Source organism: Octodon degus, unplaced genomic scaffold (assembly GCF_000260255.1).
Source record: "Octodon degus isolate 3935 unplaced genomic scaffold, OctDeg1.0 scaffold00007, whole genome shotgun sequence".
Lineage (NCBI taxonomy): Eukaryota > Metazoa > Chordata > Mammalia > Rodentia > Octodontidae > Octodon > Octodon degus.
The window spans coordinates 31,377,585-31,402,804 of NW_004524583.1; the positions used below are offsets into that span (position 1 = coordinate 31,377,585).

A 25,220-nucleotide genomic window follows, 5' to 3' on the forward strand; every position below is an offset into this window, starting at 1 on the left:
TCCTCCTCCTCCTCATCCTCATCCTGCTCTTCCTCTCTTTTTCCCCTGCTAAAAAGTCTCCATCCTGCTTTCCCAAAACTCAATCTACTCTCTTGGCTCTCTTTAACCAGACTATCGGGTAGACACTGAGAGAATCAAGGGTGAAAGTAGAACCGAGTTAGAGAGCTACGCTAGGCAGAGCTCACACCGATCTCCGGCCGCGCCAGAATCCCCCAGCAGGAAGGCAGCACGCAGGAGACTTTCCCATGCCCCTGAGTAGCCGCATTCTCCCCATCACCAATATTGAATTCGGCTCATACAGGTCCTGCTTTTAGCTAGCTGTGGAGTCGCCCCCACGTAGTAGCAGGCCACAGGCTGGTCACTTGACCTGAATCTCTGATACTTCAGGTGCTAATTGAAAGTGACCATAGCATCTGTTTCACGGTTCCTGAGTGAGAATCCAACAAGGTGATGCACTGAGTTCAGAGCCCCTAAAGCATCATCAAAACAACTAGAGTAAGATTTAACACTTTTTATTTGTTTGTTTTATGATATTCTATTAAAAACTTGTATTCCAAGTAAGATCATATATGCAAAGAACCTGGGACCTCTGAAGTGCACTACACATGCCCCACCAAGGGGGAATCTGTGGGGAGCCACTCGGACCGCTTCAAAGCTCAGGGCATCTAGGAGCACCTGAGCACACGACCCCGCTTGTCTGCGCAGGCTCACAGGGGGACACAGTTATGTAACCGTCGCTTAGCACAGGAGGACGTGCACGTGCTGTTTACAGCGCCACGTGAGAGTGTAAGTGAGCAACAACAGCTAGATAGCAACAAGACAATGAAGACCAAGCGGCTCCCTGTGCTCTCACTCTGGCCCTCTGCTCGGCCGCGCTGCCTGCTGTCACTGCTGATGTCTCACACACGTGTTATTCTTTAACCTTGGCTCCTCACCCACAAAAATCCCCCTCCTACCCAGCCACCACAACCCCTTGGGCTAACAAGTGGTGTAGTCGGCAGGATGTTGAGGTGAGTGGTCCCATGGAGGTGGTGGAAACAGCACCCAAAGGTGAAGGACAGCCCCAGGGAATGGCTGATAAGCGACCCGGGCTTGCCGTGGCTACATGCAGCCACTTTCTTGGCAGCTGGCAAGATCCTGGAGGACGAGGGATCAGTCTGTTTGGAGTCCGGAGATGTCTTGCAAGCCTTGGAAGCAATCGGCAGACACATGCCTCCTCCCCTCTGAAATAGCAGGACGGGTGCTTGGCTGCTCTTCCCTCTCTTCTGCTGTGTAAATCAAGGGTGTACGGCCTTGTCCAGCAAACAGAGCAGGTGCAGCAGATGGAGCAGGACCTTGGGCGACAGCTGCCTGCTGCAGAGCTCAGGTTGTAAGGCGTGGGAGCACAGCCTCCCCCAGAAATGACTCCAAAAGCATGAGTCCTCATGTCCAAGAAAACCCCCAGGTTCTGCACACTAGGGCAGCTATTCACCAAAAAGTGGAGGTAGAGGAGCCCCTAGCCTGGGGAGGAGGACTGGGAGCGCGGCCTACCTCCACCTGGCACACAATGCACACGGCCTACTCAGCCATGGAGCTGCAGAAGCTGGCAAAAGGATGAAAGCAGAAGGTGGGTGAAACACTGCCTGCATGGTTGCCATGGCTGTGGGATGATGGGCTGATACCACGCTGTTAGGCTCACAGGAGATGTCCCAAATAGTCAGTGCAGCTAGCACCCGCTCTATGCCACAGCTTCTGCAGGATGCTCAGAGCACAGCCCCTGACACACACAATCACACTGAGATACTCTGGTTGACAGCAGCAGCTTGCCTGGCTTGGGAGAATCCAGGTGACCTGCCCGACCAAGTCGCAATCTAGGCTTGATAACTATGTCACATGACACGGGCACGAGGCGGATGATGCTTGAACTGCAGCACCATGGCCCAGACAAGGAGCTGCTGACGGCAGGCATGAAGGACATGGTCCTGGCGAGCGGGCTGGCTGGCACATTCTGGTCAGTGGCAGCCTTGCCAGCCTGCCTGCGGGGCCACCTGGCCCATGATGCTGTGGGTGCCTTGGCCAGGCTGGGCAATGGGGAAGAGATGCGCCCTTGGAGGGCGAGATCTGTAAACACTGTATCCGCAAAGGAGAAAAAGAAGGGGGGCTCCGGGTGAGCCAGGCTGACCCCCAAGGACAGACTGTGGGCCCCTGAAGGGCAGTTGGCACCAGACCTGAATGGACCTACTGGATGCTGGCCTGGCTGCACACAGACAGCAGGCTCTGGACGTAGACAGCAACACTGCTGATGCCGTGGAGGCCCCAAGCAGCATCCCGCCGATGGGCCAAGGCCAGAAGGCCAAAGCAGCCCAAGTGAGGCTGGAAGGAGTGGCACTGGCCCGCGGTTACCCCCATTAGGAGCCAGGCTGTGGTACCCAGGTCTAGGAGTCCCAGGAGACGGGAGGCCACATGGAGCTATCTACTGATCCCCAAAGAATGTGCAGTGTGCACCAGTGTGGGTGGACACCTGAGCCAAGTAACACTCATCCACTGCAACCCAGGCCATGTTACAGGACCTACCGCCTACACAGAGGCTGTGGAGGTCACTAGACCATGGTCTGGAAGGCCTGGGTGGTCTGGTCCTCAGGTGCCTGCCTCCACACTCGCATGATGTTTACGTTTACCTGGCTGCTGAATGCATACTGGGTGTGGACACACTCACTGCCGCAGGCTCTACGCCACCCAGGGAGAATTCGGTTGTGAATTCATGTGGTAAAAACCATAATCCAGGCCACTCGCACCGTACAGCACTGACTCTTCCACAGGCCCTGCAGGTGGCAGCTGCCTGGCGGCCCTGAGGAGATGGGATGGGCTGTCTTGAGGTGAGCCTCCCTGCTCAGAGCCCTTCAGAGTGGCCCACGCAGGAGCCAGGCGGGTCACGGTGAATGACTGAAGTCACACCCTGATTCTGCAGTCAGGACCAGTTTGCCTTCACGTGGGAGGGTGGGCGATGCACCTCCAGATGTCACCACGAGGCTATTTGCATAGCCCAACTTTGTGACACAGCCCCCAGCACCTGGCTACCCAGGCCAAGCGACACTGTGTTGTCCTGATGATGCTGCATTAATCTCTGATGGCCTTGCAGTTTTGAAAGCCACAGTGCAGTCCGGAGGAAGCTGCGCTGACATAAGGGTGTGCCGTGCACAAAGCCAAGGCCCAGCGACCTGGCTTGTCTGTCCGCTTCTTGGGTGTTTTGTGGCCAGGTAAGACCAGACCCGGGACAGTACACCAATTGCAGGTGGCTGTGGCCTTGCTAGGTTTCTGGCGGATGTGCTGCTCCCAGCTCCCCCGCATGCCCTTGATGCCAGAGGACCAAAAGAGGCACAACCTGGGGCTGCACAGCAGAAGCTGCTTTGCAGGACACAAAGAGGGCTGCTGCACAGGCGCAAAACCTGAGTCAGTGACCCTAACCTGCCATTTGTCCTGACTGTCACTGTACACGATGACTGATTTGTCTGGGGCCTACAGCAGAAAACAGGGGAAGCAAAAGCATCCTGGTGGGTTTCGGTCACACTGTAGAAGGAGCAAAGAGCTGGCACTCCCGCAGTAGGAACAGCAGCGGTGTCTGCTGCTCTGCATGCCTGTGAGGAAGCACCAGACAGACAGAGGGCTGGGCACAGATGTGAACAGCCTGTTCGAGGAGTTGGGCGGCACACGCACCCAGTTGCACATGTTGGGGGATGTACCTCCAACAGCAGGCCTCTTTCTCCGCTAGCCTGTTGGCAGCCGAACTGCCAACAGTTTTGGGACCTGTGACATACACGGCCCAGGAACTCATCCAGGATAAATGATAAGACTTGACCCTTGATCCCTATGCAAAAGGGAAAGAAAGACTTCCAGCTGATGCCTAGTATACTGATGGGGCTAGCGTTGACACAGCCCAGCGATGGACAGCAGTCGCTGTCCAGCACAATGCAGAAGTGTTCTGGCGTAAGCAGGCAGCTCAAGCCAATGGGCAGAGTGGCGGGCAGTGTGGTTGTTCATGATGCGTGGAGAAGGCCCCCTGCATGTGTGCATGGCCAGCCGGGCCATCACGAGGGGCTGACATTCTGGCTTCTGGCTTGGGCAGCTCAAGAGTGACAGGGCACTGTCCCTTGTGGAGTGCTGACCTATGGCAAGGTGCATGGCAGAGTGGCCATAAAGTGTGACCATGAGGGTTATTGTGCTTCAGGACACAAGCTCCTGCTCTCGCTGGGAAATGACTTAGCAGGTGCCTTGAGCAGGCACTGCAGTGGTTGAAGGCTGGGAATAGCTTCTGACCAAAAATGTTGACTGCTGTGTATGGGATGCTGCTCGGAATAGCATCTGCCCGGGGCAAGGACCTCAGCCCTTGCCCTTCAGGGTGAAGCCCTTGCTCAACACACGGCCTCGAATGTTACATGCTAGGCTTATAGATGAAATGAAAACAGTGGTTTTGCAAACCCACCTGGTTCCTGACTTGTTAATTTGTGCCCTGTCCCACATAGAACGTTACATTCATACACTCCCTACCTTTGAGGGGGTGGGACGTGGGGGCTCACTCAGCCTGCTTCAGAGCTCAGGGGCCTCTAAGGACACCTGAGGACATAAGCCCACCTGTCCAGCACAGGTGCACAGTGGGACACAGTTATGTGACCATGACTTAGTACAGCTAAACACGCATAGTGCTGGTCACAGCATACACAGGAATGCAAACATGCAATGACAAGCTGTACAAGAAGTCTTAATGTGAATAAAAAAATTCAAAACTGGATAAAATGGGATGTCAAATTTTAAGTATTGAATTAATATTAATGTTATTATTATTATTATTCTTTTGGTACAGGGTCTCACTATGCATGCAGGTCAGACTCATAGTGATCCTCCTGTTCTCGGTCTCCCCAGCACGGGGACCTCGGGTGTGCACCGCCGCACGCCGGCCTCGCTCAAGAGGCCGGGGGTGCTCTTGCACTCTCACTGGCTCTCCACTCTGCTGAGGCTGCCTGCTGCTGATGTCTTGCACACACGCAACCTTTCGCCCTTGGGCCTCACCCTCGAAAATTGCCCTTGAGTCCCCTGAGCATACAGCTACATTCTCCAAGAAAAATGTAACACATGCAATTTATATCATTTTCAACTTTCTAACAACCACACCTTAAAGAGGTAAAGAGAGGCAGGTGTAGTGCATTTTAATAATACATTTTCTTTAACCGAATTATTTACAAAACATTCCCATTTGAACATAAAAGTCAGAGCCGGCAAGATAGCTCAGTGGACTAAGTGCCTGCTTAGGCAAGCTCAGGGACTGAGGCTCGATCCCGGGCACCACATGCCACACCGGCTCCACTCCCAGGCATGCTGAGCCGGCCACCGAGTCTGGCGCGCGGCGGTGCACACCCGAGGTCCCCGCGCTGGGGAGACCGAGAACAGGAGGATCACTATGAGTCTGAGCTGCATAGTGAGACCCTGTACCAAAAGAATAATAATAATAATAATAATAATAACATTAAGTCAATACTTAAAATTTGACATCCCGTTTTATCCAATTTTGAATTTTGTTCTTCACATTAAGACTTCGAAGCCTGGTGTGTGTCTCACGGCAGCACACCTCAGTTTGCACTGCCACGTTTCTAACATTCCACAGCACACGTGCCCAGTGCCTGTCAGGAGACAGTGCATGTTTATAGCATTGAAAAAAAGTTTACTATGATTTTGCTTTCCAAAAATGGAAGGAATTTAAATATGGTTCGTAATGTTGCCTACTCCATACTGGGCACTGCTCCGCGAGCAACATTCTAGCAGATCTCTCACGAAACCTGGCAGCAAAGTACCACGGGCGGGACTGGAAGGTCGGAAGGACAGATCGCCACCCCTCCCTCGCCCACCAGCGCGCCTTCTCTGCCTCCAACCGCAGAAGGGTCCAGAGTGAAGAGAGAAAGAGATAACAGGTCCACGCGCCCGCACAGTATACGACCTAGACCTGCTCCTCGTGAGCCCTCGGGGATTTCATTGATTCAATTTGATTCTATTCTAATACGGCACATCTGGACATAGATCTTAATGGGATTTAGCAATTCCTTAAAAGCAGACTCATTGTGCACCTTGCACAAATTTAGAGACCACGGATCCTGACAGGAGTCATGAAGCACCTAACATTAAAAGAAAATGGCCCAAAACACACACACACACACACACACACACACACACACACACACACACACATAACTCATCTTTAAATTAGGCTGATTTTACACACAAGGATATAAACCCATGGATCGTTACACTCTCTCCAGAGCAGCAGCAGCTGTCACCCAGGCCAGCCGCCTCCCTGGGCCCCGTAAGCAGCTCTGCCTCCACTTCTAATTGGGAACAGAGATACTCCTTGGGTGACTTCCAAGCACGATCCATCACACCACAGACAGCTTCTGTGCAAACCGAAGCAAATCGGTTTCCAAATAAGAAAAACCTCTTAGACAAACAAGGATTGAAGGATAGAAAGAGTTTTTTAAAAAGAAAAAGAAAAGGCACAAATAGAGGCAAAGCAAAGCAAAAAGAAAAAAAAAGAAAGAAAGAAAAAGAAACACAATAGTGAGGAGAAACAGCTTCCCCCCAGGCTCCAGACAGGACTGTCCTCCTCTCTGGTGCAGATCAAAGCCACACGCCTTTGACACAGGTGGCCCAAGCCTGCCACCCAATGCACTGAAAGAAAAGCTTCCACGGGGTTTCTGGAGCCACTGAGCTCATTAGCAGGACGCTGGCGAGATGAGCCTGAAAGTGCAACACAGGAGCACAGCGAGCAATTAAATCCCAGGTCATTTAAAAATGCAAACATCATGGATGTCACAGGCTCAGCGAGGATCCGGCTCCCTCTCCCTCGTTATGAGGATCCAGATAGAGGATGGGAACCTGCAGTCATATATGGATTACAATAAAACAGGCCATATCAAAACCAGATTAAGACTGTTCTTCTTTGCGGAAACATACACAAAGAGGAGCTGTCCGTTAGCTGTCGAGTTTGCAAGAGATACCATCTTTCGGGAGGCTGGACCCTGCCAACAGACAGCTGGCCTGGAGGGAAACGGTGGTGACACACCCGAACAAGGCGCACCCGCCCATCCATCCATCACAGCTCCCCTCGACACAAGGCCTGGAGTGGAGCTGCTGCCCAGCACGGCAGGGGAGGCAGGGAGCCATCCCACATGCACTGGCAAAGCAGCCTCCTAATGCACTGCGAGTACTCAGGATTTTGAAAACCCAGCCTCTAGTTCATCTTTAAAAATACAAACAAGCAGTGTTCTCTTCTGGGTGCTTATTATTTTTGGTAGTTAAGCCCATCGCATGTCCTTGGGTTTATCCGTCAACTCACACCAAGGAGCAAGGAGCTTAAGAATCATGATTTCACTTATCCCCATCAGACTCTGAGAGGCAGAAGGGAGGGGGCGTTGTTATCTCACACCGCACAGGGGAGGAGGGGCAAGGACCGGAGCCCTGGGCCCCTGCGCTGGTGGCAGGCCCAGGAGCCCGTCTGTTCATTACTGAGGGAGCCACTTTCTTGGCTGCATCTGACTCCCGCTTTGTGACTCAGAAAGCCCAGAATAGAGGAGGTTCGCTAAAGGATCCAGGCTGTGCCCAGAGGCCCTTGTTCTTCTTGCCTTCCAACTCCAGGCCAGTCACGTGCCAGAGGACCGGTCAGTCCTGGACACGGCCTGGTGTGCCTATGCTCTCCTGGGGCAGAAGCACAAGGGTGGGTCCCATAGCCTGAGGTTGGGGCCACATCTAAGCACTTCCCAGCCCTGGGACCCAGAAGAACACTGCTCCGGCAACAGAAGTCACCACTGGGCAGCCCGGAAACCAAGCAAAGGTGGCTCAGCAAGAAGAGGAGGCAGGAATGGATGTGCCGGGGAGAGACATCTATGGTGAGGTGGGGTAGCATGGTGAGGGCTGTGGGCTCAGAGCAAATATGTCCTGGAGACCTGTCTGTCTGTCTGTCTGTCTGTCTGTCTGTCTGTCTGTCTGGTCTTTTTGACACAGGGTCTTACTATGCAGTTCAGGCTGGCCTTGAACACACTTTGTAGCCCAGGCTGGTCTCAAGCTCAGCGTGATCCTCCTGATTCAGCCTCCCAATTGCTGGGGTTACAGACATGCGCCACCATACCTGGCTTGGTGATCTACCGTACAGCACGGTGACTACCCTTAGCAATGATGTGCTCTATACTTGAAAATTGCTAAGCGCGTAGATCTCAACGTTCTCCCCACCAAAACGGTATGTTCATTAACTTTATTAATCTTATTTCATCATTTTATAATATATACATATATTAAACCATCATGTGCTGCACCATATATACATGCATAATTTTTGTTTGCTTTAATGAAATTGAGGGAAAAACTAAAGGTGAATATTTTAAGGAAGTACAGATAACTGGGAAGCACAAGAAGATGCTCTGGAAGTTGGAGCTCAGTGCTCTTACCCAGAACCACACCCTTGCCCTTGAGCTCCTCCACTGCAAAACTGGGAGAACAGAAGCCACTGCCCATGGTCCTACGGGGCCCAACAAGGCCCCCCGTGAGGCACCTGACACAAGCAGGATGCTTGGCAAAGGTGGGCACCCTTCTCTGCGCCTCCGCAGCCCACTCTTCCTCTGCTCCTCACCGAGGCACCTCACCTGCCGACACAGTAGGGCCGCCAGACGTGGGGAGGCCCGGCTTCCCAGCACATGCCTGGTCCCGGAAGGACAGCAGTGACAAGCCAGCATATAGAAGCAGCAGAGCATGAGACACAGCTCAAAACCGAGAAGCTGGTCCTGCTCCAGTGCGAAGGAACAGCTCCTACAGCTTTGGGGAGACCACGGAAAACCCCAGCGAAGAACGGCTTGCCTTTTCCCATTTCTAGTGAGCAGTTACTGAGCTCTTCCTCTGTGCTAGGTTCTGTATTAGGATCACGGCTGTGAACAAAAGGGCCAAAACGCCCGGCTCCCGTGGAGTGGATATTCTAGTTCAGATGAGGGAAGACACAGAGGGAAGAAACAATACAGGGAAGGAGCAAGTGAGACCTGCAGTCTGGCATCTGATAATCAGTGTTTTGGAGAAACAACAAAACGGAAGTGGGCAAGCTGGAACATGGGGTGATAGGATGGCAGTTCTGCTTTTAAACATGGCCAGGAAAACACAACAGTGGAGGAGGTGTCAAAGGCAGACACGCAGATCTCCAGGCAAGCAGCCATTAGTGCGAAGCCCAGCTCAGAGAGTCCCTGGGGCCTTCAAGGGCTGGGTAGGCAGCCAGGACAATGCCAGTCTCTGTCCTGAGCATGACGCCAAGCCACAGAGGGGTGGAGAAATCCGTGACACGATGAAGCCTACACTGTAACAGGATCACTCTAAAAATAACCAGAGAAGGGTGAGGGTGGAATGGGGAGCCCAATGAGAGGGCTCCAGCGAGGTGTACGGAGCCCACTCACGAGCCTGGGGCTCAGGAAGAAGCCGGGCCAGGTGTGGACAAAGCCCATGCTCTCGTCAAATGCACCCCAGCAGCAGCGGGCACGCAACCCAAGCCCCTGGGTGGGTGCTGAGGCTCAGGGCCAGGCATGTGACACTAAGGGGGCCAGGTGTGGCGCCCTGTCTGTTACTCTCCACTCACTGCTGGGACAAAATACCCTACACCCAAAATTCAGAAAGGAAAGATTTATTTCACTCATAATTAGTGGAGGTTTCGATCCAAACTCAGCTGGCTGCAAGGCAGAGTAACACATGGAAGAGGGCAGCAGTTCCTGGCAGTAGACAGCAAAAAGCAAAAGGAAGGGCAGCAGCTGCGGCTTCTAGCAAGCCCTCTCTCCCCTTCTTACATTATAAGCAGGCTACCTTGGGCTAGAGCTGTAGAACTCGCACAGTGTTTATGTCCCCCTCTTGTGCAGGATGCGGATATTTACAAAGTAAGAACCCTGGGTCTCTGCTGAGTCAATTACACTTCTAAACTTTTCAAGTTGAGACAACGCCCATCATAGCAAGCCCCTGAGGAGTGATTCTCCCAGAGGAATGCAGATGGGCTCCCACCAAGGGCAGGAGCGAAGGCCCGGGCTGATGGCACTGGCGAGCACGCTCCGTGACAACAGGGGTCCCGCATGCAGAGAGGAAGCCTTCAGGTGCATCTGTGCCCCAAGCAATGGCCGCTAGAGGGCTGAGATCTGGGACCCATGGAACCAAACCGCACAAGTCGTAGATCTAGAAGATGGGCCCCACCGCCAGGCCCCAGGGCTTCTCTCTGAAATGTATAAGACACTGCACTTGGGCCTAGGAGAACTCTAAGACAGGACAGGACCCATTCTGACAGGCAGCATGCAGGTCTTCTGGCCAGGCAGCGAGCTGCCCACAGCAAGACCACTTTGCAAGCATGAGAACCCCAGGGCCCACCCTGCAGGGCAGAGTGGAGGTGACATGGTGGTGCCTTCTCCCACGCCCTTGCCAATGCCCCCATCCCTCATCCCCCTACCCTTAGACTCACTCCCCGAAGCTGCCACGTTCCACTTTCTGCCAATGAAGAGTCCAGGCTGGGGTGCTCAGGCAGTCAACCTAAATCACAAAGCCAGTGCACAGAGCCCAGGCCTTAGCCTTTTCCATGGCCTTTCTCCCACAAAGCATGGCTAGTAGGCATAAGGTCCTCACCCTATGGTCTACAACCAAAGCTAGACAAGGCCACCTGGTGTGCCAGAACAGCAGCCCAGCACAAGGCCCGGCTGGACTGTCCACAGCTGCTCGTCCCTGGCTGGCTCTCTCATCTCACAGGTGAGGTGCAGACAACGCTCTCCTCTCATCGAGTCGCGATCTCCAAGCTCGAGGTCAAATGCGGTGCAAGGTGTTTGCACATGTCTCTCCTTCATCCCTTTGCCAACTCTACTGCGCAGCTGCACACACCAAGCCTTGTGCAGTGCTAGGGATTCTAGGCATGCACCTGCCGGCACAGGGACACAGCGAAGGAGCACAGTGTGTGACTCCGTGACTTCTCGGGCTCACCACCCCGGCTCTCAGGGTGGCTCTCACAGGCCTGACTGCAGCACGTGACTGATGTCGCTGCTCTGCCGCTGCAGCTGCAGGCCGAGGCCTCTGCCAGCCCAACTGCAGAGCCTGCAGGATGCAAGCCACACTGAGGACACGCTCAAGACGGTCACCCAGTCCCGTCTCCCACCTGGAGATGAGGGAGGGCCAGGGCCAGGAAGTGGGCCACCTTTCCTCCGCTACCCTTTCCTGAGGCCAACAGAGCAGGCAAAGCTGCAGTCTCAGGCCTCCAAGGATGGATGGCTGCGGGCTCTGAGCTGCAGGAAGGAGATAAATGACCGGTCATCTCCCTGATGCACTTGAAGGCATCCTTTCTCCTGCCGTCCCACGCTCAGACAACCCCCACACAGAGACAGATAAGCGCCGCTGGGCTGGGGTGGGAGCCGGAGCGTCCTTCGCCACCAGAAGGACACGGCCAGACCGCTAAGCTTCCTGGGAGAAGGTCACACTGTCCAGCAGCTCACACCTGGCTCGAGGGCCGCGGATCCCTTCCTGCGCCTCCCCCACCATGCCCACCCCCACCTGGCTCTTCCATCCGAGCAGTGCACCACAGGGGGAGGGCTGGGGGGCACCAGAGCCAGCTGACGGCCTCATCAATCTCAGGCTACATGCTTGGCACATTAGTGTTGCTTAAGTTGTCCCCGGACAGGCGGGTGTGGGGCGGGGGGCCGTCTCAGGGAGAAGAGAAATTGCGCTGAACATCAGAGAGCAAATGGTGGAAGAAGCTTGGAGACTATTAAAATGTGGGCCATGTACAAAAGCAGTAGGGAACTAATTAAGATGCAGGATTTTCAAAAGCTGGGGAAGTTGGCCGCAGCCTGCTCCCATCTGTAGAGCTCCGACAGCTCCCGGAGGCAGGGAGAGCACCCTAGGCGACCAGGCCCCCATCACCTTCACCACCCCTTAGGGGACACCCTTCTGGGGTCCCTCAGCCTGCTCATGGCCCCCCTGCTCTGGGACCACGCAGGCTGTGATCTCCTGCCCCCACAACCTGCCATGGTGGCCAGGGCGTCCTCGTGGTGCATCGCCAGCCACTGAAGCACTGCCAATCCCAGGAAAGGCCAAGAGAAAGAACCAGAAGCTTGTTCCTGGCTGCCTTCCCTCCCAGCACCCTTGGAACCCAGCAGGGGGAAAAGGACCTGTGGCCCCCACGTGTACCAGGCAGACGGGACTGACAAGGCCTCGGGTATGCAGGGCTCTGCAGGAGTGCCGCCTGCCCAAGCCCTCTCCCTCCGTTAGGTATCGCTGAGCCCAGAACCAATGTGTGCGCTGGGGCTTAGAGCGATGGTACCAGTCCAAACCGGCTCCCCTTAGCGTTCCTTCCTTGGCTTCACCCCAGTGCCCTTGGGAAATCAACTTCCTAATCTATGCCACAGGTTCCCAACCTCTAAAATGAAGACAGTATCTGCTCAGGACTACAGGGACAGGAGGGCTGGGGTGGAAAGATGTTAAATTGATCTAAGCAGACTATCTGGGCATTTAATCCAAAGGGACATAAGTAAAAGTTTGTTCCCAGGCTTTTTCTTTTCTTTATCCCCCCCCCCCAAGAAAAACAAGCAATAGTGAAGTTAAAGGCCCCTTTCTAATCAGCTGGCGTTGGCCCAGCACAGGCCTGCCCCGTAGCCTTCAAGGGGATATTTACTGTCCGCTGCTCGTGGCTGCCAGCTCGGCTCCCTTTCTCAAGGACAGAGCTGGATTCGCAAGGAGTGGTCCAGGCAGAGGCCCCTTGCTTGCCCCGGTGCCTGCCCCACTGTGGGTTATGACACCTGCACTGTGAAACGCTTTGCACAGCTCCTGCAGCCGAGGGAAGCCGCAGAGAACACTGAACTCAGTCGTTAGTGAGCAGAGAGAATAATGTTGCGTGTGTGTGTGTGTGTGTGTTGTCCTTCATGAGCCCGGGCAAGCCAGAGGTGCGAGATGTTTACTCAAGACCGATCGGAGGGTGCTGCCTAGCATGGGCTGCAGCGCTGGGGATGCTCAAAAGGCTTTTTTTTTTTTTTTTTTTTGGTAGTATCAGGGATCAAACTCAGGACCTTGCACTTGCCAGGCAGGTATATATGCCACTGAGCTATATCCCCGGCCCCCCTCAAAATGCTTTTGGGCTCCAAAGTGCTCTACCTAGCTGACAGCCCTTCCCACCTGTCAGGAGCACACAGACAGACACACACGCGCACGCGCGCAGACACACACGCACACGCACATGCACACAAATGCACGCATGCACAATCGTCTCTCCAGGGAATAGTAAAGAAACACAGGAGGGATGCACATTCCCAGTGAGGAGGATGAGATGGGGCGGGGGCCTCTCCTAGGGCATAGCCAAGTCCAAGAGCCCACATGCCCTCAGCAAGCCCTGGCTCTCCAGTTCCTGCCCCGGGACACCTCTGGGCTTTAGCAGCTAAGACAGGAGAATGGTTCCATGGCCCTGGCCTCAGGAGCCTCCAGAGTCCTGAAACCGCCCTGTCCTCCCTTTACCCTGCCCCGGCTTTCTGACCCAGCTTGCAGACCTGCAGGCCAGGGACCGCACCGACTTCTGCCACACACTGGCCTTCTTTGTTGCTGAAGACAGGCTCAGGTAGTGACAAGCTAAAGAAGACGAGAAGGACAAATGGGGAGCTGGCATGGTACGCTGCTCTTGAGCTCCACCCTGACAGGTGGAGGAAGGAAGACAGGAAGTCTCCCTCCTGAGGCACACGGGCTCTAAATGGTGCCTCGGTTCTCACGGGCTACGTCCGGGTGGTGCTGGTGGTGAGCCCGTGAGCGTTGCCAGGGCCCTGGACCTCACGTCAAGGGGACCCCAGGGGAGCCCTCCCCAAGAAGGCCAAGAGAAGGGAGAGGAAAGGCGGGGTCTCTTCTCTGGGGCCCAGGTTGTGCAGGCTGGTCCACTGGTTGGTTTTCTTTCAATAAACTCATTCTCTAATTTCTATAAATTTAAAGAAATTTATCACAGGGTGTACAAATTGATTATTGATTTTTAGCAAGTTTTATCCAGAGAGGATTATACATAATGTTGTATAATTTGGGTTTTTTCCTACTTAGCAATTTATCTTAGACATCTGTCCATTTTTTTTCTTGCTCTTTAAAAGACAAAATAATATTCCATTTTGTGGAAGTACTACCTATTTAACTCATTTCCCATCAATAGACCTTCTGGTAGTTTCTGTTCTTTGCTTGTAGATATAAACAGCACCACAACAGAAATCTTCTAAATTTTTATTTAGACATAAAGATACCTAAAATTAAATTATAGATGCGGGCAATATGTGTGATAAGTTCTAGCAGAACCTTTAGCTCCAAGAATAAGTGTTTTTAAACTACTGACAGGCAGTGCTCGGTGTCCAGAAACACCCTGCCCACCTCGCTGTGCAGACACCAGGGAGCCCGCGTCTCCTTCTCCCTCAGCTCACAGATCGCAGCTCCTCGGTCCCTGGGGAGGGAGGGATGGACAGCCCCTGAGCCCTGGGACAACTGCTCCCACCCACGAGGAGCTTGGGGACTCCGCCAGGGACGCTCCCGAGTCACTCTCCAAAGCACCAACCAAAAACTGAGCCCTCCTGGAGCCCAACTCAAATGGAATGAAAATAGGAAAGGACTGTTGAGAACTGTTGCTCAGGTCAGCACCCAAGGGAGGACACAGCCCCAAAGCAGAAGGAGGTCGTTCAGGTGGAAGCTGCACTACCCAAATGATGGGCGGTGGGGAGTCACACCTGCACAGGGGGTCCTGCCAGGACTCAGGGGGAGGCCAGGGCACGCCCTGGGCTCTATCTACTACTGCCAGAAGAGGCATCGTTCTGCAGGTGTCCACCCAGAGGGGCATCACCTATTTTTGCAGAAAGCTGCCATGTGCAGGAGCTGAGGCCCTGAGTGGGGTGTTTTCCTGAATCTTGGCACATGCGCAAAATTCAAATGCAAAGCTTAACTGCTTCCAGGAGGAGGGTGATTGCGTCGTTGGTGGTGCAGTTCCGTCCTCTAGGCAGGCCCGACTGCTGTGAGGTGCCAGGCTGTCCTCCTTCTCCCAGGGCCCAGAGCAGAAAGCTGCAGACAAGGGCAGGGCCAGGGGCAGGGCCCCACAATTCAGACTCAAAATGGGCTAGGGAATGACAGGCATTTGGCCAAAGGCTTTGCAGGTTTGGGCTCTGGCTTTGGCGTTAGCAGGTTTAGTGGATGTCTGATTACCTAAAAAGAGGACTGCGTTCATCCGAGTAGAAGCACTGCCATTTGCAGGCTTCTTCCCACAGCCCTGGGCTGCTGAGCATCTCTTAGTGCTTGCTGAGAAAGAAAGGGCCAGCCTGGGGGGAGCCCCACGTTGCCTGTGTGGGAGCAGGGTCACACAGGGCTGGTGCTTGTCTCCTCAGAGCTTGACATTGCCCAGAACCCTCAGCACCTCAGGGGCTGGACTTTTACCCCAAACCTGGTCCAGCCACTTCTACCTCACACTTGGAAGCGGGCCTGCCTAGAGGACGGAACTGCACCACTGTGACTCTTTCAAACAGTCACAGATGGACCACCGTGTGCGGAGGGAACACGGCTGCAGAAAAGCATCAGCCCCGGTTTCTTCCTTTTCCCTACCCTCATAGGTCCTGCAGGTCCACAGCCCACTATGAATGCTGCTGCTCCCTTGTGAGTCCCACGCAGGGCAAACCACATTCAAAGTAACTCTCTGTGGACAGGAGAGCAAATGCTCAGAAGACAGCTGCGTGCCCGGGTCCCAGAGCAGTGGTTGGTTTGCAGTGGCCTGGTCCACATGGACTCTCGCCCTAACTGCAATCCGGTTTCTCTCACCTGTGCCAAGAGCCTGTAGCACCTTCATTTCTTCTTTGCCCCTCTAAACCCCAGGCTATGGTAGGGACAAGTAAGTGACAGGGACACAAATGCTTTATAAAACATTTTATAAACCAGTGTCTCCATTCAGATGCTGGTCATGATGATAGAGACTCAATCAGAGCATCCTCTCTATGCTGGGGGGCAGTGACTGGAAGGCAGACAGAACCTGGGCCAGCTGCTATCGGTCCCACCTGGGACTTCTCTGCCATTCGTGGAAGGGGAATTTGGCTGAGCATGGGGCATGGTGGCCACCTGCCCTGCCCTAAGAAGAGAAGGCAGGATTAGAGACAGAGAGACGCAGGCTCACTACAGTGTTTGGAGCACCTGCATGCAACTGTGGCTGAAGCCAGGTGCATCTTGGGATTTGCTGTTTTGAGACTCTGTGGGTGCTTAGACTGCTTGGAGTTGAGTATTTATGACTGGAAAAATTCCAATTACCTCTTCATATATTTAAACTTTGTGATCTGAAAGTTTTTAGGGGCCAGGGAGATGGCTCAGTAGAATAAGCTCTTGCCTGGCAAGCGCAAGGGCCTGAGTTCAATTCCCGGTTCCACCAAAAAAAAGAAAAAGTTTTTAAAGAAAGAAATCTTGCCAGTGTCTCTTTAAGTTAGTTTCTCTAAAGGGCCAGCCAAATAGCTCAGCAAATTAAAGCACCAGCAAGCAGGGGCAGGGGCAGGGGGTTTCATCCTTGAGCCCGCCGTGCCGGCCCCACCCCAGGGGTACGCTGAGACAGCAACTGAGACGGGGCATGGTGGCGCACGCCTACAACTGCAGCCTCGGGAGGCTGTAAACAAGCGGATCACTACAAGCCCGATCTAGCTGTGAGACCCTGAAACTCTGTAGACCCTTCCTTAAATACAAAAAAAAAGTTAGTTTATCTATCCACAGCATGAAGAAGCAGAAAAGCACTGAATGGGTAATTCAAGCAGCCTGGACTCTCCTCTGGATCCACGGGAATTGTTGTATGACTTCAAGAAAGTTTCTTTAACTTGTGTGGACCTCAGTAAAGTAAAGAATTGGAGCTCATGAGATCAAAAGTATTTCAAAATGCTAAGTGTCTTTGGTTGAAGAAAGAAGACCCGATAAGTCTGACTTGAAGTATTCTTAATTAAGATCCCTTGTGTAAATAGTAAGAACAAAACTGATAATTTTAAATTAATGTTACATACTTAAAATACAATCCTTTAACAAATTAAATGTGAGATGTTTTCATACACTTAAAATATTGGGAACAATCTGGTAAAATAGATTATGACCTCCTCATACAGTAGAACATTATGCAGTGATAACCAAGGTATGAGGAGACTAACGGCAAGGGTGGCCAGGGTCTACGGCGCTGCCTAAACGGAAACGGCAAAATCAAAGGTGGTCGTGCTGGTACGAAGAGGCATGGATAATCACCTCAGTGGAATGCCAAGTATACGTGAAGACGATCTCAGAATTGGAAAAAAAAAAAAAAACAGTGTCATTGATTGTCTTCGGAGATGTGCCCTTATTTTTTCCTAAACAATATGTCCTTTTAGCTTATAAATGTCAAAACATGTGACGGTATTACCTACTTAAAAATCAAGCAAAAAATGAATTACAAAATTGCACGTGGCTGCCTTGCTCCTCGTTGGAGGTGGAAGCTGCCTAGGAGTACCGCCCAATACACCTGTGCTGTTGGCCCAAGGGAACAGCCCAGAGGGCTCAATCTCAACTCAAGGAGATGCATGCAACCAGTGACAGGCCCCGGACAGCCAATGCCCTCAACCCCGAGTCACATTACAACCCCAGATCCCTCAAAACAAAGGTTCCCTGTACAATCAATCACTTGGTCTTGCTGCAACCCAGACGCAGGGGTCAGGAATCAGGGCAGCCACGTGGTCAGAAGTGTCACTAGCTGTGGTCAAGGTAAACAAGCAGATCCTTCTGCAGGGTGGCTCGGCAGTCTCTAGCCCTTAGACACACGTGTTGGACCCTGGCTCTCCCATACAGCCAAGACAGTGTGCTTTTTCTAACAAACTGGCCCTTCCCAAGTAAGCAGCTCCAGGAGTGCCCCTGAGTAGTGGGGAATGGGTCTATGGGGTGTCGTCATCTAGAAAACACACAACCTGGGCTCAGGCACCTTCCTGAGACCACAAGGAAGGCAGCAGCTGACGCAGAAGCACTGCAGCTCCTGCCGTCCTGGTGGGAAAGCCGTGCCTAGCCCCTGCTGTGGCCTGATTTGCTTCCCAGGGATGGCAAAGGGAAGGCAGAGTAGGAGAAGGCTCAAGACACCAGAGGAGAGAAGCTCAGAGGCCAGGTGGCCACGTCTAGCCACAGAGTCGGCACAGAGGAACACCTCGGAGTGACCTGTGGGTATCTTTCCTCTCCCAGAAAACTCAGCCCCACGAGCAGAGGACCCGCCTGGCTCTGTCCTAGGCCAGGCCCGGGTGTCACTGCCTCCTGCCAAGCCCCAGCCGAGCTCCAGGCCCCGGAGCGCACTCACCAGGTTTGATTTCCAACAGCCGAAGCTTTGGGTCCTCGGGCGGATGCAGCCGTCTCTTCTTGCGCCAGCAGCGCGCAGGGTACGTGTACAGCTGGCCTGGAGCAAGGCCTGCAGACAGAGACCAGTAAAGATTAAAGGCTCCAGGCTGCAAGAGGCCAGGGAAACTACCCCAACCGACCCGACCACTCACAGGGGGAGGAAACGCAAGCCCAGGGGACTTGTCAAGGTCACAGGGTGGACCTGCGGCACAGGTCAGCCTAGGCCTTCTGCCCCAGACGTTGCCAGGTGCTCTGCCTTGCTGTTCATGTCACCTGGGCCAAAAAGCACCATCCCCTTAGTAAAAGCAGCCCTGCCCTTACAGACCTAGGAGGAGTCGTCTCATGACAGCACTCCGAAGGTGGTAGCTCTCCACAACCGCCTCTCTGCCCGGGTATAGACAGGAGAGGTCATGGGCCTACCTTGGGGCTGCCTTCATGGGAGCACACTCCTGCTCTAGACACACCCAGGCCCCCTGGCCACAGAGCAGCATTCCTGGACATCGCTGCCCCCGGCCTGCGCTACCACGGGTAAGCAACCGCGGGACATGCCAGACTCATGTACTACGCTGTCCCCCAGCAGGAGTCGCCATTTCTATTTGGCCTCTGACATCACCAGCAGTGCTGTCATGCCAAGAACTCCACAAGCAGTCTTACCGACGACGCCCAGATAGCGCTCCTGTGGCAACAGTGTGACAACTGGAGGATGTGGAGAGGTGTGGACTCGCCACACAAGACCAATGCAGCCTACTCTCAGGGGCAGGGAAGAGAGGATAGGGAGGTGCTTAGGACTGGTGGGGTGACGTGGAGCCTGAAAACACCAGCTAATGATCCTCCAAAGAAACCAGTGGAAAGCCAGCGAGGACCGGACCTTTGTCTTACTCCTGCTGGGAGCCCCAGAACCAAAGCTGACATGTGAAAGAACCCAAATAAGTATTAGTTGGATGGATGGATGGATGGATGGATGGATGGATGGATGGATGGATGGATAAATATGTTCCAACATTAAAATAAAGTCTATCTTCGGTAATAAATGACACCTGACAGCTGTGGACGCAGGCAGTTCCATATGAGAGTGTCCCTGCCTAAACCTAGGACCACAGGGCTCAGAACACACCAAGAGCAAGTGCAAGGGTCTGAGTTCAATCCCCAGTTCCGCAAAAAAAAAAAAAAACCACCAGGACCCTATTCCCATCTGCTGTCTTCCATCTCAAGGCCCAGGAAAGTTAAGAGGGGAAACTACTTTCATTATTTGCCTTTGCAGAGAAAAAAAAGTCTATAAACCTTCCATTACTACAGATCTGTTCATTCATTTTTCAGTCCTGCCAGTCTTCCTCACCAGTCCTCTGGGTTGGATCCCAAGCAGGGCAACTCTCCCCACATGAAAGGAACCAAAATATCCAGGCGCCTTTTTGTGCTGAGCATCATTTTAATCACTCAGCTGCTCCCATGGGTTGCGAGACTGTGAACAGTTTGGAGGTTTTGACCCCTCTCCTTTTGATTCTCAGAAACGATTAAGATCGAGCCTGTGGGGCTTCTGCTTCGTGGGCTTCTGTACAGTAGGAAGATCCTGCAGCTCTGAGCTCTCTGAGCCCTGAGGACTGGCAGCGGGTGGACAGAAGCCAAATGAATCCCATCATGGTGGCTTGCTTCCCTGCCACGAGGGGGCCAGGTAGCCTCTCTGAGGGTTGGCATCATATTTCTGCAGTGACTCGCTTCAGGACCATGTTGTCTCCGGTCCTGCCATCCCCAAATGGACATCTGGATTCTGAGTCCTGTCCAGGCGTCCAGGCCACCAGCAGACATGACAATCTGCAGCATGCCAGGGCAGTTGAAGTGCTGGCTGCTACTCCGCCTCCCAGAACCACTCATCCTGGGTTCAGGGATTCTTAACCCAAGCCTAAGCCAAAATCTCCCAGGAAACTTCTCATAAGCAGAATTTCTCAAATTGAACCCGAATTTGGCTAGGTAGGCACACCGGGTGGCTGGTTTCTAAGAACTCAACAGGTGGTTGGAGTGTCTAGCTGGGAGCCTTTGGGCATTGATTTAGCACAGTCTGCGTGCTCTTCTTAGGGGCCAAGATCACCCCAACAGCTTCCTGCAGGAACCCAAGCATCCTTGGTTTCCCCAGCACTGTAATTAATCGCCCACCTACTCCATTATCTCCCTTCCAGGCTTTCTGAGACCAGCATGGGAGGTGTCCCATCCCTCTGTCCTATCCCCAGCACCCGGTACCCCATGCTCAGCAGGTGCCTCGAAGAATCCTTATCAAGTGAACACAGCTGAGCAGAGCTAAACCTGGCTCAGAAATGCAGGAAGTGAATGAACACTGCTCCTGGCTCCAAGAGGCTCCTTCTCCCAGAAAGGTTCCACACAGTGGACCCAGGACCAAGCCCAGGGCCCACCTCACCCAGGCCAGCACAGAAGCCTCTGGTCTCGGCTTGTTTCCTTGCCCCGCTGTCCACTACCCCTGGTAGTTCCAATTCAACCAAAAGCAGGTGAGGAAGAAAGAGCTGATCCAGACCACACTCTCTAAAGGTCTAAGAGCAAGAGCTCAGAAATGTCAACACTTGTCCCTACACCCTCCCAGAGAGGGCAATCCTACGCTTGTGGGTCCACAGTCCTGAGACAGCCTTGAGACAACCCCGAGCCACGGCTGGTAGCTATCCGCCCCTCTCCTGGAGAGGCAACGTTGGCAAGTCCTCTGAAGGCCCAGAAGGAACCAACTTCATTTCATTCTCTCTCTCATAAATTTGAGAAGCCCCACAGTGCCGGGCAAGAGCACACAAGGATTGGAAAATACCCCAAGCCGTGTCTGAGCCTGCCTCCTCCCCTGGAAGAGGAGGGCTCCATGGCACCCAGCTATGGGACTGTCATGGAATTCACTGATCCTCAGGAGGAGGAAGACTACGGCCATAAAAACTTAACAGCTGTGAGCTGTCGATTGCCGGGAGTTAGCTGCTATGGACTTGGACTCTGCGAGCACATGGCTCGACCAGGCCCCGGCCACCCAGGCTTCCCGTCAGTGTCTGCTCTGATTCCTCCTTGTCTCCTTAGCCCTTTCCTTGCTCGCCTTCCTAAGCCGCAAGCATGGGGGTTCCTTACGGAGCCACCACGTTCAGCCACCCCAGAGCTGCACTTACGGAGGGAAGAGAAGCCTCGTGAGGCTTCGCTTGTTTATCTCGTTAGAGCAGAAGGCACAGAACTCAAAAGCCCGTGTGCGCCGGCGGCGGAGCAGGGAGGAGGATGGCGCCGCGGCGCTGCCAAGGAAATCGACCTTGAGGAGTGAGCCTAGGGTGGGGGTGGAAACGGAGGGAGGGAAGCAGGCGGTGGGAGGCCAGAAAAGAGGGGATCCCTCCTCCAGGTAACCAAGGCGGCAGAGGTCCTCCACTCACAAACCCACTGAGCAGACTGCTGTTCCGCTGCCTTGTTGCCTCGAGCTGCAACTCCAGTTACAGAACTCTGCGTGAGTGAAAGCACCAGCAGATGGGGGCGGGGCGGGGGGAGAAAGAAATGCACGCTCCACCTTTCCCGGGAAATTAGGCTTGAATGTGGTCCCACAGGCTTGGCATCTACATGACCCGCAAACCCAAGACAAATATCCCGGCACGTGCATTTCTCAAGTCGGACAGGTAGGTCCTGTGCCCCAGCAGCTATGACAAGCAGGGCGTGAGCTGTGAGGCATTCAGGAAAAGAAACGCCATGGGAAAGGAACAGCAAAGCAGAGAGAACCAGAGCAGCGTGCTCTCCCCCGCCAGCTGTAAACGGAGAAAACTCAAGTCCCCTCCCTGCGAGGGCTCTTGCCTCAGCACCTCAGAGGTGCCTCTGAGGATCCCCACCAGCCTCTACAGTCGGAACTTACGTCACAGGAAGCCTGCCCCACTGTGGGCCAACCCTTGGGACAAAGACAAGCTCCCTGCCCTTATTTTGAATAAAAATCTGCCTTCTGAAACTCAGACCAATTTGTCTGCCCTGTGTCCCAACAGAGAACAGAAGCCATCTGCGCCTGGCACCACATCCTCTCTCCCCACTTGGCTTGGAAGAGGAGCCAACCAGGAAGCCCAGAAGCTAGGGTAGAAGGAAGTGGAGGAGAAAGGTACCAGGGTGCTCAGGGCCATAAATAGAATCCATGGAGCTAAATAAAAAACCCAAGTGCTACTGTCATTTGTCCCATCCAAAGGAGAGAGGGACAGAGCAGGAGACTCCCCTTCAGGCCATCAGTGTCATTTAACAGCTCCTCCAGCTCTCAGTCCTTCCTGGAGTCACCACAGTGGTGCCCCTATGGCCTTCCTATTGATAAGCAGATAGCAGCAGGAGCCAGGAATTCCTAAAGACTGAGCATCACAAACTGTTACTGGAACAGTAAACACTGAACCAGGTTATCAGAGACACACCAAGGCATCTGTAGTGGGGAAACTCTCCCCTCGGGAAGTCTGCGCCGGTCAAGTCTTACCCATCTTCCTGCTCCCAGGCTTGCCCAACATATCAGAGGCCCCATCAGTATCTCAGGCCAAAAACTCTAACGGAGATCAATTCTACGGAGCTGGAGGGATGAGTCACAAGGCCCCTAGGCAAGGCTTGAGAAGTGGGCGAGAGGACTTCCCAAGGACAGCCGGCATCTCCCTGGAGCAACGCTCTTCTCTCCTCCCCAGGTTCAATCAAGAGCTGCCCCGGCTCCAGCTCCAGCGGCACCTTTCAGTGAGGCCTTCCAGAACCACTCCCTAAATGACTCAAGAACTTGGTGCTGCGTTGTAGGCCTGGTGTACGCCACCCCCATCTGCACGCAGTGCTCCTCAGCCATGCCTGGTGCCCTCCCAGCAGTCTCCTTAAGCCCCCTCAGGTTGAGATTCAGTCCCAGGGTCCCTTGGGTGCTGGCCTGTGGACCCTGATGCAGAATGCTGCCTGGTTCTTCTGGCCCAGGAGCTCCTTGCTGGTCCTGTCACACTCAAAGCAGATGCTGCGACAACTGCTAACATTTACTGAGCTCTCTCACTCTGTCCTAGGCTAGCACCTCACACTCATTCTTTTCTCTTTTTTAATTTTATGTGTTTGGTACAGGGTCCCACTACATGGGTCAGACTCGTAGTGATTCTCCTATTTCAGCCTCCCCAGAGATGGGGTTACAGGCATACGCCACCATGCCTAGATTCAGTGGTTGGCTCAACATGCCCAGGGTGGGGCTAGTGGGGATTGAACCCCAGTCCCTGCATTTGCCAGGCTGTGGAGCTATCTTCCTGCCCCACACTCATTCTTTTGTTATTGTTGTTCTTTATGTATACTTCATATGTTTCCCAGTCCTTACCTCATTGTGTCAATAGCCCCATGAGACGCTGACAGGCTGAAGACAGGGAGGCTAACCGTGAGTAGGTAGCTGGCCCAAGGCTGCACAGCTCCTTGGGGAAGTCTACTCCATAAGCCAGAGAGCACTCCCCTACCTAAACCCCACTGGGCCAGAAGCAGGAAGCAGGAGCACCAGAGCTCAGAGAGCTGCCCGCATAGGAAACCAGTTCCCACACCACAGCTGCCAGGAAGACAGAGCCGCATCCCGCCTCCGCAGAGCCACTGCTCCTGGAACTCATTTCGCTTCATTGTCACGTCACTAACTTCACCAACTACAACTTCTCACAGAGAAAAGCATTCTGGGAGTACGAAGGCACTGTATTAAGACCTATAAAATGCGTAAAGAAGCAAAAACAACAACAGGGTCTACTTCCCAAATTCATCAAAAGAATTTTTAATCATTACACAATGAACATCCAAGTCTAAAGAGTTATTAGGACCAATTGCTACCTAATACAAGAATCACCTCTACGATGTTCCTGACAAGTATCCCCCATCCTGGCCTCTGTTTCTATACTGTTGAAATAGTCTATTATTAGCAATATGCCTACTGCTCTCGTCTACTGCTGCTGGGAAGATTGTGAAGAGAAATTTGGCATACCTAGCAAAACTACATATATTTTTGCATCTTTGACCTAGCAATTCCATTGCTAGAAAATCTCTACCAAAGAGTCACAAGCAAAAATATAAAGATACGTATTTACTAGTATAAAATATTCAATAGCGTATTTTATACTATTAAAAGACTGGAAATGATCCAACTGTCCATTGATAGGAACTTGGTTAAACAAACATAGCATATGTACTATGGATAACCACTAAGAAGATAACAATGTACAGTGTATGGACTATCAAAACTGTCCTATTAATCGGTTGTGAAACTGTCTCATTCATATTTATTTCTCAATAAAAAATAAATATATGAAAAAAATGAAAATCGTTATTTCATGGGACATCCCTAAATAAACATGAAAGTCAGAAAAAAAATAATAAACATAGCATAGTATAGTATATACACAATACACTATTGAAAAGCTGTTTAAAAAAAGAGAAAAAAAGAAAAGGAAGATAGGGCCAGCAAGATAGCTCAGCAGACTAAATGCCCACTTAGGCAAGCACAGAGACCAGGGTTCAATCCCAGGCACCACAGGCCCCGCCAAGACTACCCCTGAATGTGCTAAGCCAGTGACCCAGTCCAGGCATGGTAACGCATGCCTGTAATCCCAGCACTGAGAGGCTAAAAACAGGACGATTATTATGAGTCTGAGCTGCATAGTGACACCCTGTAATTAAAAAAATTAATTAAAATAATAATACAGTGATAAGGCTGGGCATGGTGGCACACGCCTGTAATCCCAGCCCTTGGGAGGCTGAAAACAGGAGGATCATTACAAGTCTGATCTGTGTAGTGAGACTCTGTAGACCCTGTACTAAATATTAAATAAATAAAATAATAAACAATTGTTAATAGCTAATAAGCTAACAAAAAAGACAAAATGGAATAAAAAATT

General features: G+C 52.8%; 1 protein-coding gene across 5 annotated transcripts in view; it reads right to left on the reverse strand.

Annotated features, from left to right (window-relative positions):
* Nucleotides 1-25,220, reverse strand: part of Dpf3 (double PHD fingers 3) — a 268,746-nt gene that overhangs the window by 133,351 nt on the left and 110,175 nt on the right. For all 5 annotated transcript variants that reach the window (XM_004624841.2, XM_023703322.1, XM_023703317.1 and 2 more), the window contains exon 3: nucleotides 18,335-18,442. In XM_004624841.2, coding sequence (XP_004624898.1) covers nucleotides 18,335-18,442 — 108 coding nt within the window. The remainder of the gene's footprint in view (nucleotides 1-18,334; nucleotides 18,443-25,220) is intronic.